Source organism: Crotalus tigris, unplaced genomic scaffold, assembly GCF_016545835.1.
Source record: "Crotalus tigris isolate CLP2741 ecotype Arizona unplaced genomic scaffold, ASM1654583v1 scf7180000023606.2106662, whole genome shotgun sequence".
In the NCBI taxonomy this organism is placed as follows: Eukaryota; Metazoa; Chordata; class Lepidosauria; order Squamata; family Viperidae; genus Crotalus; species Crotalus tigris.
In genome coordinates this window covers 1,534,004-1,550,534 of record NW_024100074.1, presented here as the reverse complement: position 1 = coordinate 1,550,534, position 16,531 = coordinate 1,534,004, and the positions used below count along the sequence as shown (strand labels likewise).

General features: G+C 38.5%; 1 protein-coding gene and 1 long non-coding RNA gene across 5 annotated transcripts in view; one reads left to right on the top strand and one right to left on the bottom strand.

Annotated features, from left to right (window-relative positions):
- Positions 1-16,531, top strand: part of PPP2R3B (protein phosphatase 2 regulatory subunit B''beta) — a 99,326-nt gene that overhangs the window by 77,980 nt on the left and 4,815 nt on the right. For all 4 annotated transcript variants that reach the window (XM_039319612.1, XM_039319613.1, XM_039319614.1 and 1 more), the window contains 7 exons: positions 1,290-1,392; positions 2,086-2,160; positions 4,104-4,190; positions 5,385-5,541; positions 6,892-6,940; positions 9,053-9,142; positions 10,357-10,532. In XM_039319612.1, coding sequence (XP_039175546.1) covers positions 1,290-1,392; positions 2,086-2,160; positions 4,104-4,190; positions 5,385-5,541; positions 6,892-6,940; positions 9,053-9,142; positions 10,357-10,532 — 737 coding nt within the window. The remainder of the gene's footprint in view (positions 1-1,289; positions 1,393-2,085; positions 2,161-4,103; positions 4,191-5,384; positions 5,542-6,891; positions 6,941-9,052; positions 9,143-10,356; positions 10,533-16,531) is intronic.
- LOC120297229 lies at positions 4,213-14,935 on the bottom strand. Its single transcript, XR_005553737.1, has 3 exons — positions 14,637-14,935; positions 5,714-5,824; positions 4,213-4,674 (listed from the first exon to the last, which is right to left on the bottom strand). It is a non-coding gene; the product is annotated as an uncharacterized LOC120297229 (long non-coding RNA).

Genomic DNA, 16,531 nt, shown 5'->3' with positions numbered 1-16,531 from the left:
CAGTTGAGGAATAGCTTTTACCATTTTCATCTACCCCCATCTTAGGAAGACATATTTTGGATCTGACTAAGTTCTACTGGAATTGATTATTTAAATTGTTTTGAAAGACTTAGGGAGGGAAAGACACTGCTGAATTTAACTTACTGCACCTTTAAGTGTGCCATGTTCCTAAACTCTCTGATGACACTACAGGATAGTTGAAATAATTTGAGATTGAGAATTCTGCTGACCCCTAGGCCAGTGGTGGTGAACCTATGGCACGGGTGCCAGAGATGGCACTCAGAGCTCTCTCTGTGGACACGCGCGCCGTCACCCCAGTCCTAGGCCTTTAGCCGGGTTTTATAAAACCTTTTTGCTTTAGGCCTCTGCCACCGTGTGCAAAAAAAAAAAAGCTCCAATCAATGAGTCAATTTCTACTTCTCACAGGGAAAAAAAGATCTTGCAAAGTTGGAATTGATTGAACTTTTTAGTCCCACCCAGTCTGCCGTTACTACCACAGCCACGCCCATCCAATGGGCCACACCCAGCCAATGGGCCATACCTACCCGGCACCTGACGATGCATAAGTGGGTTTTGGGTTGCAGATTGGGCACTCGGTCTTTGAAAGATTCACCATCACTGCCCTAGGCTGAACATTTGTTCTTCTTTAAACTTGCTTAATTTCAAAAGGGGATGAGGGCAACTTTGAGAAAGAATGACTAGAAACAAGAGGCGAATTATCTTTGAAATTTGAGGTGAGAAGAGAATTTGGCTTGCCCTTTTAGGGTTTTTTTCCTCTCTTTAATAGACTTTTACTTTCAAATAACCCATGCCTGTGTTCTTCATGGTGCAGGATCAGGACTGTCCATTTTACATACAATGAACACTGATAATTTAATATAGCATGGTCAGATAATTGTGTATAAATTCAGGTGATGACCAAGGCAACTTCTTTTGCCATAGTGGGAATACATACGAGATGTTTCTTTTTTCATCTCAGTGCTGAATCCTACATTATGCATAGTTGATCAATATATATGAAAACAGAAGCTGAAAAAGGGAAGCCATTAGTCTGCAATAACTTTGTAAGGTCAATTTGAAAACAGATATCCATCCAGTAACCTTTCTTCTTCCCAAGTTTCCATAGTGTTCGTTCAAAGGGGCCACACACCTTATTTATTTCAAAGAGACTGGTGTTCCATGTGACCCAACACAAATGTTATTCATACTTGTGTATACATATTAAGATTGAAAAATAAGATATATAAATTTTCTATATCTGCATAAATTAGACAAATTATGCTTTACAGAATATTACAGACCTGTCATGATGCTGCTGCCAAGTTTGTTCACCTTCTAAAGAGTCCTGGATATAATTATCTGGTACAAGAAGACTTCATTCCATTTTTACAAGTAAATTCCTTTTTTTTTTTTCATTATTACCACAGAAATACCCCCCAATCGCCCATCTTCCCAGTGAACTCAGTAATGTTTTATTATTATGTAAGAAGTCAGAAATAGCTAAATTTAATCTACCAAGCCCTTGATATGCCAGTTGGTGGATAGAAACTTATTAGATTACTAGAGAAATATGAAGACAAGAGAATTCTGTTCTCTAAACTAGTGATCTCCAACCTTTCCGTCTCAGTGGATGGAGGTGGGAGGAGAGGGGATAGTTTTGTGCGTGCATACTGCTTTCACAAATGCAACTTTGCACGTGCACACTTGCCCACCACTTCCGCGGCCCAATTCCAAATGGGCCGTGGACTTGGGGTTGGGAACCCCTGCTCTAAACTGCTTTCTGATTCTTCTCAGTGCCTTTTGATTCCTAAGCTAAATTGTAGATTTGCCTTTCTCTTCTCTTCCAAACCTAATATGTTCCTGATTCATTTCTTGATATTAAAAAGGAGCTGTTTTCATGCGTTCTATTTTTTTTTATTTAAAAATGAAAATTAACAATTATCTTGAAACAATTTGAATATTTTGCTTATGATGTTATAAATGTACCCCCTATATGGCGCTATGATTTGGCAGAATTAAATGGTTTCATTAAATAGTTGCTCATAAAAATTCTGAACTGATGCCTCTTTCATCCTTCATACTTAGGATGTGGTCAATAGTCATCCTAGTCTAGTCTTCTTAAAAGAAGCATCAGAATTTCATTCTCGGTACATTACAACGGTAAGTATCTTCTGTATAGAAAATATTTTTCATGTGGACCATCTAGATGCAATAGCTATTGATCTATGACAGGGTGTCAAACTGCCAGCCTGCAGGCCGGATGCATCATGAGGAAACCGCATCCACCCCATTGTCGGCAATGGGGAAAAAGCTCCTATACATTGCGCGACGTCGTGAGTTTGACTTGTCTGATCTATGATTATGTACACAGTGCACACCTATTTATATGTAAGTGAGACAACAAATATGTCTCATTTAAATTAAAGATGACTTTTACCTTCCATATTCGGCTATATTACGTTTAATGGTAGAGGTAGAGTTCACAGATCATTCTGTCCTTTTGGCGGGATCCACTGCCTCATAAACTGTTAACAATTTTAATACTTGGAAAATACAAAAATTCCACCATAAATACAGTAAACCCTCCTATCTCAGCTGCCATAAGTCATCTGAGGATGACATAGTAATTTCTGCCATAATCTGTAGAGATTCAACAGAACAATCAAGTTCAATATCAGGAAGGAGTGAGCTTCTTCCTGATATGTGCTATACAGTAAGGGAGAAGTAACAGATGTGCTATAAGGGAGAAGTAACAGAAAATGTTCAACAGGACAAAGAAACTGTCCTTGCTTATTCTTGCATTTAGTTGGTAACCACCATTTAAGATTTTCCCTCCCATATACTTTAAGAAATGTCCGAAAAGAATGACTTCATAATTTCCATGCTGGAACTCTTCATCATCTTCAAATTAATTTCTTCTTCTGGCTGTTTTTTCCTGCTGAATGTGGATAGTAAAATCTTCAGCAGTATGTACACTGATCAACATACTCAAAAAGCAGCAAAAAAGGGAAGCACAAAAGCACTTGGACCAGATACACAGCTTGGTGAAACAAACCACACTTTCCCCTTTTTGTTGCCCAGAAAATGGATTAGTCAGCTAGTGCATCCTCAAACCAAGTAGCTAAATTGAAGAAAGGAGGTGGGGAGGGGGAACTGTTTTAATAGTTGAATTTTAATTTACCTTATAGATAGAGTAGGGGGGAGGTCAATTGATTTTATGAATGTGGGATCAGCCTTCCACACAGGCTGAGGTTTTTTTACTCTTTGTCGCCAAAGTCTTTATGATTTACTGTTTACTTGCACAGTGCAGAAGTGGTTGATATTGTATTCTTAGAGGTTGCTTGTTGACTTTACAATTTTATTGCTAGCCCTAGGATTTCCTGTGATATATCTAAATATATACCAGATCAACCCAGATCTTAGAATCAGAGGGCCGGAAGGGACTTTAGCGGTCTTCTAGACCAAGGCAAGAAAACCTATTACATACTGGACAAAAAACTGTCCAGTCTTTTCTTGAAGCTCTCCCGTGATAGAGTGACCACAACTCCAGGAGGCAATCTATTCCATTAATTAGTTATTCTTATAGTCAGAAAATTTGTCCTTAGTTCCAGATTGGATCTCTTGTTTTAACAAGCTTCCACCCATTGCTTCTTGCCCTCTCTCAGGTGTTTTGTAGAATAAGTCAACTGTCTCCTCCCTGTGACAACCCTTCAATTGCCAGAAGACAGCCATATGTCAACCCTAATCTTTCTCTTCATAGGCTAAACAAGTCTAATTTCCTTAAAAGTTCATCACCCAGTTTAGTCTTCCATTTTTAAGGACAGCCATTGTTTGATAGATGCTGCTATGTTGTGTAAATAGTTTGGAATAATATACAGAGGACTGAGTAATTATGTTTTGTTTGATTCCAGATAGAAAGGAGGTAACCTGGAAAAAGACACAAATATTAATATACTGAATTGATTTAGTCCTCCTAATTGGTAAATTCTAAATATATGTACCCCCAAAATATGTATGGATAAGCTCACAAATTACTGTTATATTTAAGCACTTGGGTAATAATATACATCATAATAGCAATTGCACTTTATATTTTCTTGCAGGTAATACAAAGGATATTTTATACAGTAAACAGGTCATGGTCAGGAAAAATCACTTGTAATGAACTCAGAAAAAGCAGTTTTTTACAGGTACAGCATGCAGTTTTGTAATAAAATAAATTTTACTGATTAACTGTTCAGGTGGATAATTTTTTTTTCTTTGTAATTTATTTCTGTTTAGAAATGAACTTAGGAAATTTTACATTTCTGACTTGATGGCTTTACTTGATCTTAACTTGGCTTAATGGAAGCCATTAGCTTCTGTCATACTTTTGCAAATTTAATAACAGTAACCTAAACGTTTGTCCACCAATTTTAATCAATATTGATTAAATGATCAAATTTATCTCAACTTTTGATGCTAGTTGGTTAAGGCATCCTAGGAAGTGATGTGTGATTGGATACAAGCAGATTCATTCTTTAGTGAAGGCATGATTCTCCCTTCACTTAAGTGGGAGGAGGTCTGCACTTTCCTCAGGAAAACATTGTTGATCCCAATAGCGTCATATAATTTCTGACCAGGTCCAGCATTTCCTGTCTGGGGAATATTGTTGAGAAGGTGGTCATACTGTAGCTTTGGGAGGAAATAAAAGTATCTGGTGAGAGTATATCATGGGTTGTTATGGGCAACCTCTGTATGACAATGTAACACTGCACAGGTTGGCAGTAAGCTTCCAGGTTAATTAAGATAGCTGATCATCAGTTATAAGACCCTTCATAGGACAGGACACGGCCTGGTTATTCGTTGAATTACCTTTCTCCAGTTTCCTCTGTCCATCTGATAGGTTTCACGTGCTTTGTGAAAGTCCTATCACTTAAGCAATGCCATCTGTTGGGATCTAGGAGATGTAGCTTATTTGCCATCATTTGTCACCTGCTCCTTGGAACAGTGTTCCCCATGATGGCTCTAATGCTGCCCACCTCCTGAAAGACCTTGAAGACCTGTCTTGAGGTTTTATAAGTCCATCTTGATTTATGATTTCTGTTGTTCGAGTTTCCCTGACCGCAGTATGCATTATTATATTTTATTATTTTGCTTCTTGTTATTAGTCATTTTACTTCTCTATATTATACTCAGTCATATATTGAATGACTATATTATTTTGACTGGGTATGTATCAGTTGTTGATGTACGTATGTAAACTAGATATTATAAATTGTCTGTTATTTACCTAGAGTAAATTCACAATGAGGTTAAGATACTGAAAACTTCAACCTGTTATAACCTATTCCAATCAGTGAGATTAATGCCTTAATTTTCTCAATGTTTCTCTCTCTCAATAGAATGTGGCATTGTTAGAAGAGGAAGTAGATATTAACCAGCTGACAGAATACTTTTCTTACGAACATTTTTATGTAATTTATTGCAAATTTTGGGAGCTAGATACAGACCACGATCTTTACATCGACCAAAAGGATTTAGTTCGACATAACGACCATGGTATGATATGATAAGACCAAAGGAACAACTTAGTTCAAAATAAAATTATATGAATGTTCACTGAAATCAAATGACTCTGGGTAGCTTACAATTCTAAAATTATAAAGCAACTACAACAATTTTAAAAATTCAAAATGATAAAAACATCTACAAAATATATAAAAACAAATACCTCAGATATCAGAACACATTTACATTTCTGGTGTTTTTAGTGTTGAGAATTACTCTGAGTTTTGGTAGTTTTCTACTTTTTGTGGACCTGTAGCAGGAAGATGGCAGTATTCTAAAAAGTAGAAATTAAAATTTACTCAGTACAGTTGTACATTATTTCCTAAGGGAGCTAAGACCAATTTATTATGAAAACTCCTTAATTTCACAACAAATGGACATTTAATCATAGTTTCAACTGGGATAGTGTAAGCATCCTAAATCAAGCCAAGTTCAAAAATGCTAGAGAATTCCTGGAAATCTGGCACTCTGATAAATCGGTCATCAATACACACATAGAAATAAACAACATCTACATATTATTTTAAAAAAACCAAAAGAGATATAAACACCTACTCACCAGCAATCAATACCCAGATGAGCAGAGATTAATACCAAAATTAACACTAGACCAACAATCGAGATGTAAACAATATTCCAATCAAGGAATTATTAACACAGACAAGCAAGGTAGCAGTAAACAGCAATCTAATCAAGGAGCCACCAAGACCACTCCCACCAACACACTGATAGAGTAAACCAGTAGTTTATTAGGTGTCTCTTTAAGAGCAACAATGCTTAAAAAATGAATTAAAATAAATGCGTGTATCTTTCTTCTTAACAAGATTCAAAGATTAAGCTTTGCCCTTTCAAATGCTATTTATCAAAAGATTGTCTGTCGTATTGTAGCCATTTGGCTAGTACCAATGCTGAAATCTTGGTCAGTTTAAACACTTGCAGTGATGAGGCACCCTGAAAACCATTGAGGAGCTATAAAAAGGCTTTTTCTGTTTTTTGTTATTATGATGTCTATACTATTAAACCTCTAGACTAGCTAACACTAGATGCTGAAATGGGTTCTTTAGCAGAAATGGCCAGTGTACCAGTGACTGGGGAAAAGGGCAGTTTCTTTCACAGAGTGGGGTTTTCATTCTTCTGTTGTAAACTCCACTAAGCCTATGTTAGTGTTTGCAATTTGCAAATATAAATAGAATTTGCAGTTTTGATTGTACACAGAATATCCAAAGGGCTTTGCTTAGCCAAGAACCCTTTACATGGGGAGGGACCAGCTGAGCCAACAGACTATATATATGCATGTGACACATACATGTTATATTTTCCCTTTTCCCCCTCTTTTCACAGCTATATCTAATCGGATGATAGAGAGGATTTTTTCTGGAGCTGTAACAAGGTATCTTTTAAAAAAAATATACAGTATATATTTCCTATCATGTAAATTATGTGGCAAACTGTATAGTACTCTAATAAAAAGTCATTTTAGTATAAACAATGCAAATAAACATAAATCTGGCCTCTCAAGTTAGCTAACCGATTTTTATAAAGTCCACTACACAAACCACTGGTTATACTTGTGTAGAATAAATAAAACCTACTACATGATAAGATAGAAAAATGTGGGTTAGACAGCATCACCACCAAATGGATTCGTAGCTGGCTGACTAGCCATACTCAGCGTGTGGTCCTCAATGGAACTGCATCTACATGGAGGGAAGTGTGTAGTGGGATGCCCCAGGGCTCTGTTCTGGGCCCAGTGCTCTTCAACATCTTCATCAATGATTTGGATGAGAGGATAGATGGGGACTCATCAAATTTGCAGACGACACCAAGCTGGCAAGAATAGCCAATACTCCAGAAGATAGGCTTAAGATACAGAAAGATCTTGATAGACTTGAACATTGAGCGCTATCTAATTCAATGGTGAAAAAAGTAAGGTTCTACATTTAGACAAGAAAAAACAAATACACAGTTACAGTATAGGTGGTATCTTGCTCAATAGTAGTAACTTGAGAGGGATCTCGGAGTCATAGTTGACAATCACTTAAATATGAGCCAGCAGTGTGCTGCAGATGCCAAAAAAGTCAACACAGAGGAATAGAATCTAAGATCACATGAAGTGTTAATACCACTTTACAATGCCTTGGTAACAGCACACTTGGAATACTGTATCCAGTTTTCATCACCATGATGTAAAAAAGAGGTTGAGACTCTAGAAAGAGTACAGAGCAACAAAGATGATTAAGGGACTGAAGGCTAAAACATATTAAGGAACGGTTGCTGGGATTGGGTATGTCTAGTTTAATGAAGAGAAGGACAAGGGTGACATGATAGCAGTGTTCCAATATCTCAGGGGTATCCACAAAGAAGAGGGAGTCAAGCTATTCTCCAAAGCACCTGAAGACAGGACAAGAAGCAATGGATGGAAACTAATCAAAGACAGAAGCAACCTAGAACTAAGGAGAAATTTCCTGACAGTTAGAACAATTAATCAGTGGAATAACATGCCTCCAGAAGTTGTGAATGCTCCAACACTGGAAGTTTTTAAGAAGAGACTGGACAGCATTTGTCTGAAATGGTACAGTGGGTTGGACTAGATGACCTCCAAGGTCCCTTCCAATTTTATTGTTGTTATTATTATTATTAAATACTTTAAATTATTTTTTTAGTATTGCTAATGTGTAAAATATATGGAAGTGAAATGTTGTTTACTACGTGTTGTTTTAAATTACCCCTTCCCACTAATAGTGCAGAGTAGTGTATATGCTGTAATTGAGCAATGCAAGCTCCTGCTTGCAATCTGAGCTATCAGTTAATATCATTAGCATTGGAATCTCAGTCCAAGCTTTGGCTTTTGAGCTGTGTAATATAGTGGCATTCTTGACAGAAGGAGAGAGCTTCTTATGTCATTTTCTCCATACTTTGCAGTGATAAGAATTAAAACATTTTAATAAAAATATTTTCCTAGTAGAAAATCACAGGATCATTAAAACTAATTGAGTACAATTGAGTTTTATAGAAACCTTATTTCACACAATATTATTTATGCCCATTTTATACTATCTGTCCACAGAACAATCAAGGTAGCTTGTAATCAAATATAAAACTAGTAAAATTAATGCCAGTATTTTTAATCCAGGTCAATAAGTCTTAATCTGTTTCTGAATATGGAAAGTGAGGCTTATTTAACTGTAAATAGCAGTCGCCAAAAATGACTTATGATGATACACAAAAAGTAGATGTGCAGATAAAATTAGAAAAAAACACTATACAGTATATATTTTTATCCTTGAAAGAAATGCAGGATACAAATTATTTTTTAAGATACACACACACACACACACACACACACATATATACAGAGAGAGAGAGAGAGAGAACTCTGTATTCTAGTATATTTGGAAAGTGCAGAAGCTATTTGAAACTCTAAAATTAAGATGCTGTATGTATTGTATGTATTTATACCTATGTATTGTCTTACCTCTCTTTTTAAATCTTAATTTCAAAGGGGCAAGAAAGCACAGAAAGAAGGAAAAATCAGTTATGCAGATTTTGTGTGGTTTTTGATATCAGAAGAAGACAAAAAGACTGCCACTAGGTAAGAAAAAAATGCTTTTCATAAGATTATGATGCTGTCAAAGTTAAGTCATCAATATACTATGTGACAATATATTCATTATAACTGAAACATAGTTCATAGAAAGCCAGTTTGGTACAGGTAGTCTTCTCCTACTGACTATTTGTTCAGCAACCATTCAAACTTGCAACAGCACTGAAAAAGTGGTATTTACAACTAGTCCTTGAAATTTCAGCCATCATATCGCCCCCATGCTCATGATTTGGCATCTGGCTTGAATTTATAATGGATTGCAACACTCCACAATCACGTGATCATCATTTGTGACCTTCTCTGTTGGAGTCCTACAAGCAAAACCAATGACAAAGCCAGCAGGGAAGGTCACAAGTCACTCCAATAAGTCCCTCCAGCCTGTGCTCACAGTGCCATACCATCCCTCCCCAGCTTCCCTGCATTGGGCTTCCCAGGGCTTCCCCCAGAGCATCATATTTCTTATCAGGAACTCCCACTTAATTTTCCCTTAATGACAGACACATTTTGAGGTTACAACAGCAATCAGGACTGCCAGGATTGGCATCGCTGACATATTGGGATGTGACATCCCACTTTATGACCACATTACTTAGTGATGTCCTGATCCAAATTGCCATTGTATCATCAGGCTAGAAACTGAGAGACCATGAGTTCTAGTTTTGCCATTATCACAAAGCCAGGTGGTGACTCTGGGCCAGTCGCTCTTTCTTAGTCCTAGGAAGTAGGCAGTAGCAAACCACTTCCAACAAACCATGCCAAGAAAACTAAGGACTAGTCAGAAGACACACATGCACAAAAATACTAATTACCCAGCCTTTGCAGAAAAACATCAAGAGGGAGCATATAAGACCTGTGGAACCAAGCATTCTTTGGAGTTTTATTTCATTTTGCAGGCATCTAAGTGGATGAGGTAGGAGAAATGCTTCTTCAATATTCTGAGAAAAAGTTCATATATAAGCACAGGGGTAGAGCATAGTGCCCAGAATAACCAAATCATGTGGAACAAAAGGGAGTCCAGGAAAAATAAACCTATATAAGAAGTTTCTGACAATTATATTTTGGTGTTGCTAATCTAAAAGCATGGGGATATAGATGTCTTGAATTCTTAATCATTCACAAATGGGATTTTGTGTTGCTCCTCAGAACACAACATAGAAATGAACATAAAATAGATTGCTAAATTGTTTAATAATTCATTTCAGCATTGAGTATTGGTTTCGGTGTATGGATCTTGATGGTGATGGTGTACTGTCCATGTATGAACTACAATACTTTTATGAAGAACAGTGTCAGAAACTGGATAATATGGCCATTGAACCTCTGCCATTTGAAGACTGCCTTTGCCAGATGCTTGATCTTGTGAAGCCAGAGAATGAAGGTGATGGATCTTTTCCATCTGTATTTGTAGTATCTTTGTTAACAAGGCTAATACAGCTATTCAGTGTTTGGCTTTGAATGTTCTTATAAAGCCAATTTTTGTTTATTGCATTTGGCAGGTAAAAAAGCCATCTGTTTGTCTAACTTTCTGTTTTAATTTTCATTCAGTCTGAAAATTGACTTGCGTGTGAATCAAAATTAGCCCAAAACTTCCTAATGTTAGAACTTTTACTTTTACTGACTTCCGGTTTTGCATTGCAGCGAGATGGACGCAGGAAGGCAGGGCTCTGCCTTCTGCACCCAATTTCACCCTGCTAGGGTCCCTAAAAGGGCCCCAAAAGTCGCCCCAAAAGGCGATGAAGAAGGAGGGGTGCCTCATCAATCACGGAGAGATGACAGTCTTTCTGTTCGATCTGAGGAAAGCCCTCCAAACTGGCAGGGGAAAGACTGGCTACATTCCTGTGGCCAACCATTAGCTACTGACAACCGAAGAAGAAAAGCACTAATTAGCATTGTAAAAAGCATGTTTGGAACTGGGTGAGGACATTGATCCTTTCTTTACTATTTTACAACTGAATTTCCTGGGAAAGTCTCCCAAGAAGCTAAAACCTCCGAACGTGAACAGAAGCAGCATTATAATTTCTTTTATGGGAGACAGAAATACATAATACTGAAGTGGAAGTAACATAAAGCTACAGCTTTGATAAATTTGAGAACTGAGATAATTGTTAAGATTTTCTCTTTGGAAAAAAAACACATTGAGGTGAAATATAAGAAATCAATCCTTTGTCTTAAGAGTGGAAAATGGATTTTGAATGACATATAGTGGTGGATACAACTAACTTCCTGGCTGCTTGGTGACTCCTAGCTTAATGGAGAACAGCTGGCAATAAAGGAAAATATTTTGGCATATTTATCACCCTGACCTTCTTGGACTATAAACACCACTGAGCTTGGACTTTTAATCTCAAGAACTACTGGGAAAGAAAAATTTGACTTTTGAGTAGTCTGGCTGAGACTTTTGAGCTGTTTTCAGGGAGGTTGGACATTTTGAACACTTTGAACATTGTGGATTACAACTTTCCCTAACTGACAATTCTTGGATACCTAAGACAAAGGATTACTACAAAAAATTGCTTTTAAGACTGGACCCATATTCCGTAATCTATTGGATTATAAAGGCTACACATAAAGACCAGAAAACTAGATGAAACATTGTTCTACTCCAGACATGTCAAACACAAGGCCCGGGGGCCGGATGCGGCCCCCGAAGCCATCCTGGAAACAGTGAGGGAATGGCCCCTGCTGCCTTGGCCCTGACCCAGGCTGGCCGGGAGCCAATGTACAATTTTGTGGTGGCCATCTATGCTGAAACACATTCAGTCTTAGCTCCACAAGGTCATCTGGAAACAGCGAGGGACCAGCCTCTGCTGCGTCGGCCCCACCCCTGGGTGCATGCTGGGGAGGTGTCACACTTTGTGAGGAATGAAGAAATGCACCATCGCCTGAAAGTAGCCAGCAAATGGCCCTCACCTACTTCACATATCTTGATGGGCTCTGGGGGAGAGGTTTCGGCAGGCAGTGGGGCGCTCTCCTCACAGTGCCAAGAGCTGAGCCGGGTGGCGCGAAACTGATGAGAAGTGCAATGCTGCCTAGCCCCCAGCCTGTCCAGTTTCAGGTGGCAGCAAGGTACAAAGCTGGCGAGCTTCGCACCGCCCAGCTCAACCTCTTGGCACTGTGAGGAAAGCGCCCCGCTGCCTGCCAAAACTGGGCAGGCTGGGGGCTGGGCGGCATTGCTTAGGTAGCATTGACTCTCACACTGCTCATGGCATCCCTTCCCCCAGAGCCCACCAAGCCAGATATGTGAAGTAGGTGAGGGCCATGTGCTGGCCACTTCCAGGCAATGGTGCATTTCTTCATTCCCCACGAAGGGTGACACCTCCTCCACTGCGTTTCTTGCCTGTTTTTCTCCCTCCCTCATCTCAAATATTTTCCCACCACTCTGTACTTAGGAAGGAAGGAAGGAAAGGAGAGGGAGGGTCTGAGAGAAATCCTGCCTTAGTCCAGCCCTGCTGCCCTTTCACCATCCCCTTGCCCCATCCTCCTGGTCTATCCTGGGGGTCTCCCATCCTATTACTAAGGAAGCTTTGGATACAAAGCCGGGTCTCCTCCCATGGAGAGGGAATGGGCCTCCCTCTGACTTTGGCCTCGTACCCATCATGAGCAACCTGGTTAAGGAGAGCAAGCACAGCTGCAGCAGCCTTGAGGAGGAGGTAAGTGCAGCTGGGCACCCCCTTGGGGAAGTGGGACTGGGCTTGGTGTTTGACCTCTGCTGCCCAGGGCTCCGGGCAGCCCACACCACACCCAGCCCCCCCCCATGGCCTGAGAGGAATGGTGAGGCTCCTCCAGTGACCATGCCTTGGCACTTGCCCTGGTCCCACCCCCTTCTGCCAGAGACCCTCCTGCCCAGGCCCTCAAAGGCACCCTTGACATGAACGATGTAGAGCTGGCCACGCTCACCCAGTAGGCCACACCCACTCCATGCCCACTCAGTAGGCCGCACTCACCCTGGCCACACCCACCCGGCCCCCAGAGGGCAACCGCAATGCTGATGCGGCCCTCAATGAAATTGAGTTTGACACCCCTGTTCTACTCTTATTTTTTTATATAATATTTTATTAGTTTTCTAATTTTACAATTAAACATTTAAAAAGCAAGGTCGTGACTGGGTAATAAATAATTCAATAACATACCCAAATCTTTAGCACAAATCTCAAGTTATAATATCAGATATTTCCTCTCTTTTTCCCTTAATATCTACTATCTCATATTGAGCTAATATAGTTCTTATTGTTATCAACTAAGTAAAACCATCTTTGTTACATTTATCAATAATTTTTAGCTTATACATATCTTAATTATGTTTGCATTCAATCCTTATATACAATCAATATCCTGTTATTGCTTTTTTTCCCAGGCTTTAATTTCCCCTCAATATTCAACTTAAAATTTGGTATTATAATTTCCAAGCTATAGGTGACCAGAGTTTCCCTCATCTCAACTTCTACATTTTTCCCTTTTTATAACAAAATCTAATATTCTAAATACACATCTTATCTATTTTCATATAATCTTATTCTATTTTCTAAAAGTTATCTATTTTTCACCATATTAAACCAAAAGTCTATTAATCTTATTACACATATCTATTCAATTATAATGTCATTTTATTTTCTAAAAATTATCTATTTTCCACCATATTCAACCCTCTAATCAGTAATATAAAATCCCCTCTAATAAATCAAAACCCTAGTTTCTTTCAACCTTACTCTGGCTTTTTTTCTTTGCCAACTAACCTTCCATGTCTGTACTTTTAAATCCTCAAACAGTTCTCCCTCTAGTATTATATATATTATTTGAAATAAGAAATATAATTTAATTACAGTTTTTTTGGAAGAACTAGTCCAATTGTATTCATTTAATCGCCTCCCTATTACTTCAATTTCCCACAATTGTCCTAAGATGTTTATCTTCCATTCAATCTGTTCTTCCTTTTCATCAAATTTCTTCTGATTTATGTAAAAAGTCTTTTCCATTTTCAATGTTGTCACTCTCTTTTCTAATTTTCCCGTTGGGTGGATCTGTTGGTCAGTTGGGTCCTCTTGTCTTAGTATTTAGTTGTTCCACTTCTCCTGTTACTTTCTGCCCTGTTAGTTCTTTGGTTGTAGTCAAGATCTGGATTTGTATATCTAAGTTGGCATCTTGTTCCTTTATGTTGCCTCTTATTTTGTTACACGCTGAAAGAATGGTGTTGTGTATTGATTTCAACATAAAAAGGATTTTTTCCTGATCTTCATCCATATTCTCTTGCTAATGTATTAAGTTGAAGTTTTTAAAATCAAACATTAAAAATAGGGTTTTTTTTTTATTGCTAGGTATGGGACATCTATTTCACATACTGTAGATAGTCTTTATAGTGGAAATTGTTTACCAAGTAAGAATTTATAGCCCAAAGTATTCCATTGTGTAATAACAGATACTTCTCATGTAAAGAAATAGGAAAACAATTTCCCACATATAACTCTGAAAGTCAGTAAAGGTTTACCTTCATAATTCAAACAGGCCAGATATGCCGCCCTGCAGTTCCTTCTTTACAGATGGGTTTTTCACAGCTGGTATCTGTCGAGGTCAGGAAAGTTTTTTTTTTAGATTCTGGGCTTCAAGCCAAGTCTCTTTTAGTCAACAACAAGTTGTAATACCATACTTCGCCACAAGATATCACCAATACCATTTAAAATTTTTAAATCCTGAATTTTTATAATAGTTTTTCAAGTTTTATTTCTTTTCTTTTTAGATAAAAACCAACGTCTCCAATAAGAATAGGAAAACTTTTAGTCCCCAAATTTCAAAAGTATATGCATCCAATTAGATTACAGTTGTTCTTATAATTGCTCTATTTCCCCTGGGTAGTCAGTGGCTGCTGTTCTTAGAGGGTGGGGTAGGAATTCCCTTCCTCTCTCCTCACCGGGGGAAAAATACTTTGGGCAGCTTTTGCAGGAAAAATAAAGTCTTAAAGAGAAGATCAGATCTCACCCAGTTTCATCCGCGTTGTTTTAAAGGTGCTTGGTAGTAATTTTGACTTCGGCTGTGAGCAGCTTAGTGAAGAGCCATATTGCTATGGCTGGTCTTTCCTTCACCAGTTTGGAGAGCTGCCCCGGATCAAGTGGAAGGGCTGCCGCCCTCCTGCGATCAAGCAGGGATCCCCTCCTTGTTCGTCGCCCCTACAGGGTGACTTTCAACCCTTTCCAGGGTCCCCCAATGGGTTGAAATTGGACGCTGAAGATGGAGCTCGCCTCTATGCGTCTGCAGGCACCACAATGGCAAACTGGAAGCCGTTCTACTCTTATTAAGATTGGTGATACTAGAGGATCTCCAGGAATGATGCCTCAAGAAAAAATAAACACCTTTCAAAAGGAAATATACTCTATGCTACAACTAATTCACCAAACAATTGTCGCACACAAAGAGGAGACAAAAAGAAACTATAATGAGACTAAAAATAATTTAGATAATATAAATGAGCAAATCTCCAAACTAAATCTACAACTAGAAAATTCCCAGACAATGACTACAAAGTATGAACAAATAAACCAGAAATCAGAAGATGAAGCAGAGGAAATGGACCTAGAGATGGAAGAGATAAAATAAAGGAAATATAAACTATCTGTCAGGTCCTCAAACCCTTATTTTTACATTGCATATATATATATCTTACTTTTGGGATCTGCCATGCTGTTGGGAGAGGGGGAGCTTTGCATTTAGCTTGGGATAACTTTTGCTTTCTACTCTCTCTTGCTGCCTCCATCCCTTTGAGAAAGGAATGTGTCTCCCTTATGAGGGAGATGGTTACAGAGAAACGAAAGCTGGAGAAGACCTTGTGATGCGTGCCAACAGCCAGTTACCCACTCTTCAGACCATCTGTGGATTGGCTGGATTTCAAATGGACATTATGACTTTGGTGGGAAGAGGAATATTGCTAGCTTAACTATACCGTTTCGGCAGGCTTTTCCCCAGATCTTGCCTTGACTTCCCTATTGTCACTGACCCCTAATAAAAGTAGGGGTTTTGAGACAATGCCTCTTTCATGAGTTCTGCTTTCTTGGGTAGTTAGTTAAAGTGGGTCCTTACATTACCATATACATATAAAATACTGCAAGACTTGACCATAACAACGAAAATGGAAAAGATGCTTTACTCCTTAGGTCTGCAAAACATACCTGATGATAAGGAAGAATATTTTAAAAAATGGAGTATAGAGCTGTCAGGTGAAATGTCACAACTTGGGAGACAAAAAAATGAAAAGAGAAATTGAGGGAGAAGGAACGTGGGAATTGCTTAAGAAATATAAATGGGCGGAATTCCTCCCCCAAAATAACCTACCTAAATTGTCTTCCTCATGCCAAGCAACTTTTATAAAAATAGAAAAAAAATTCCTGGGCG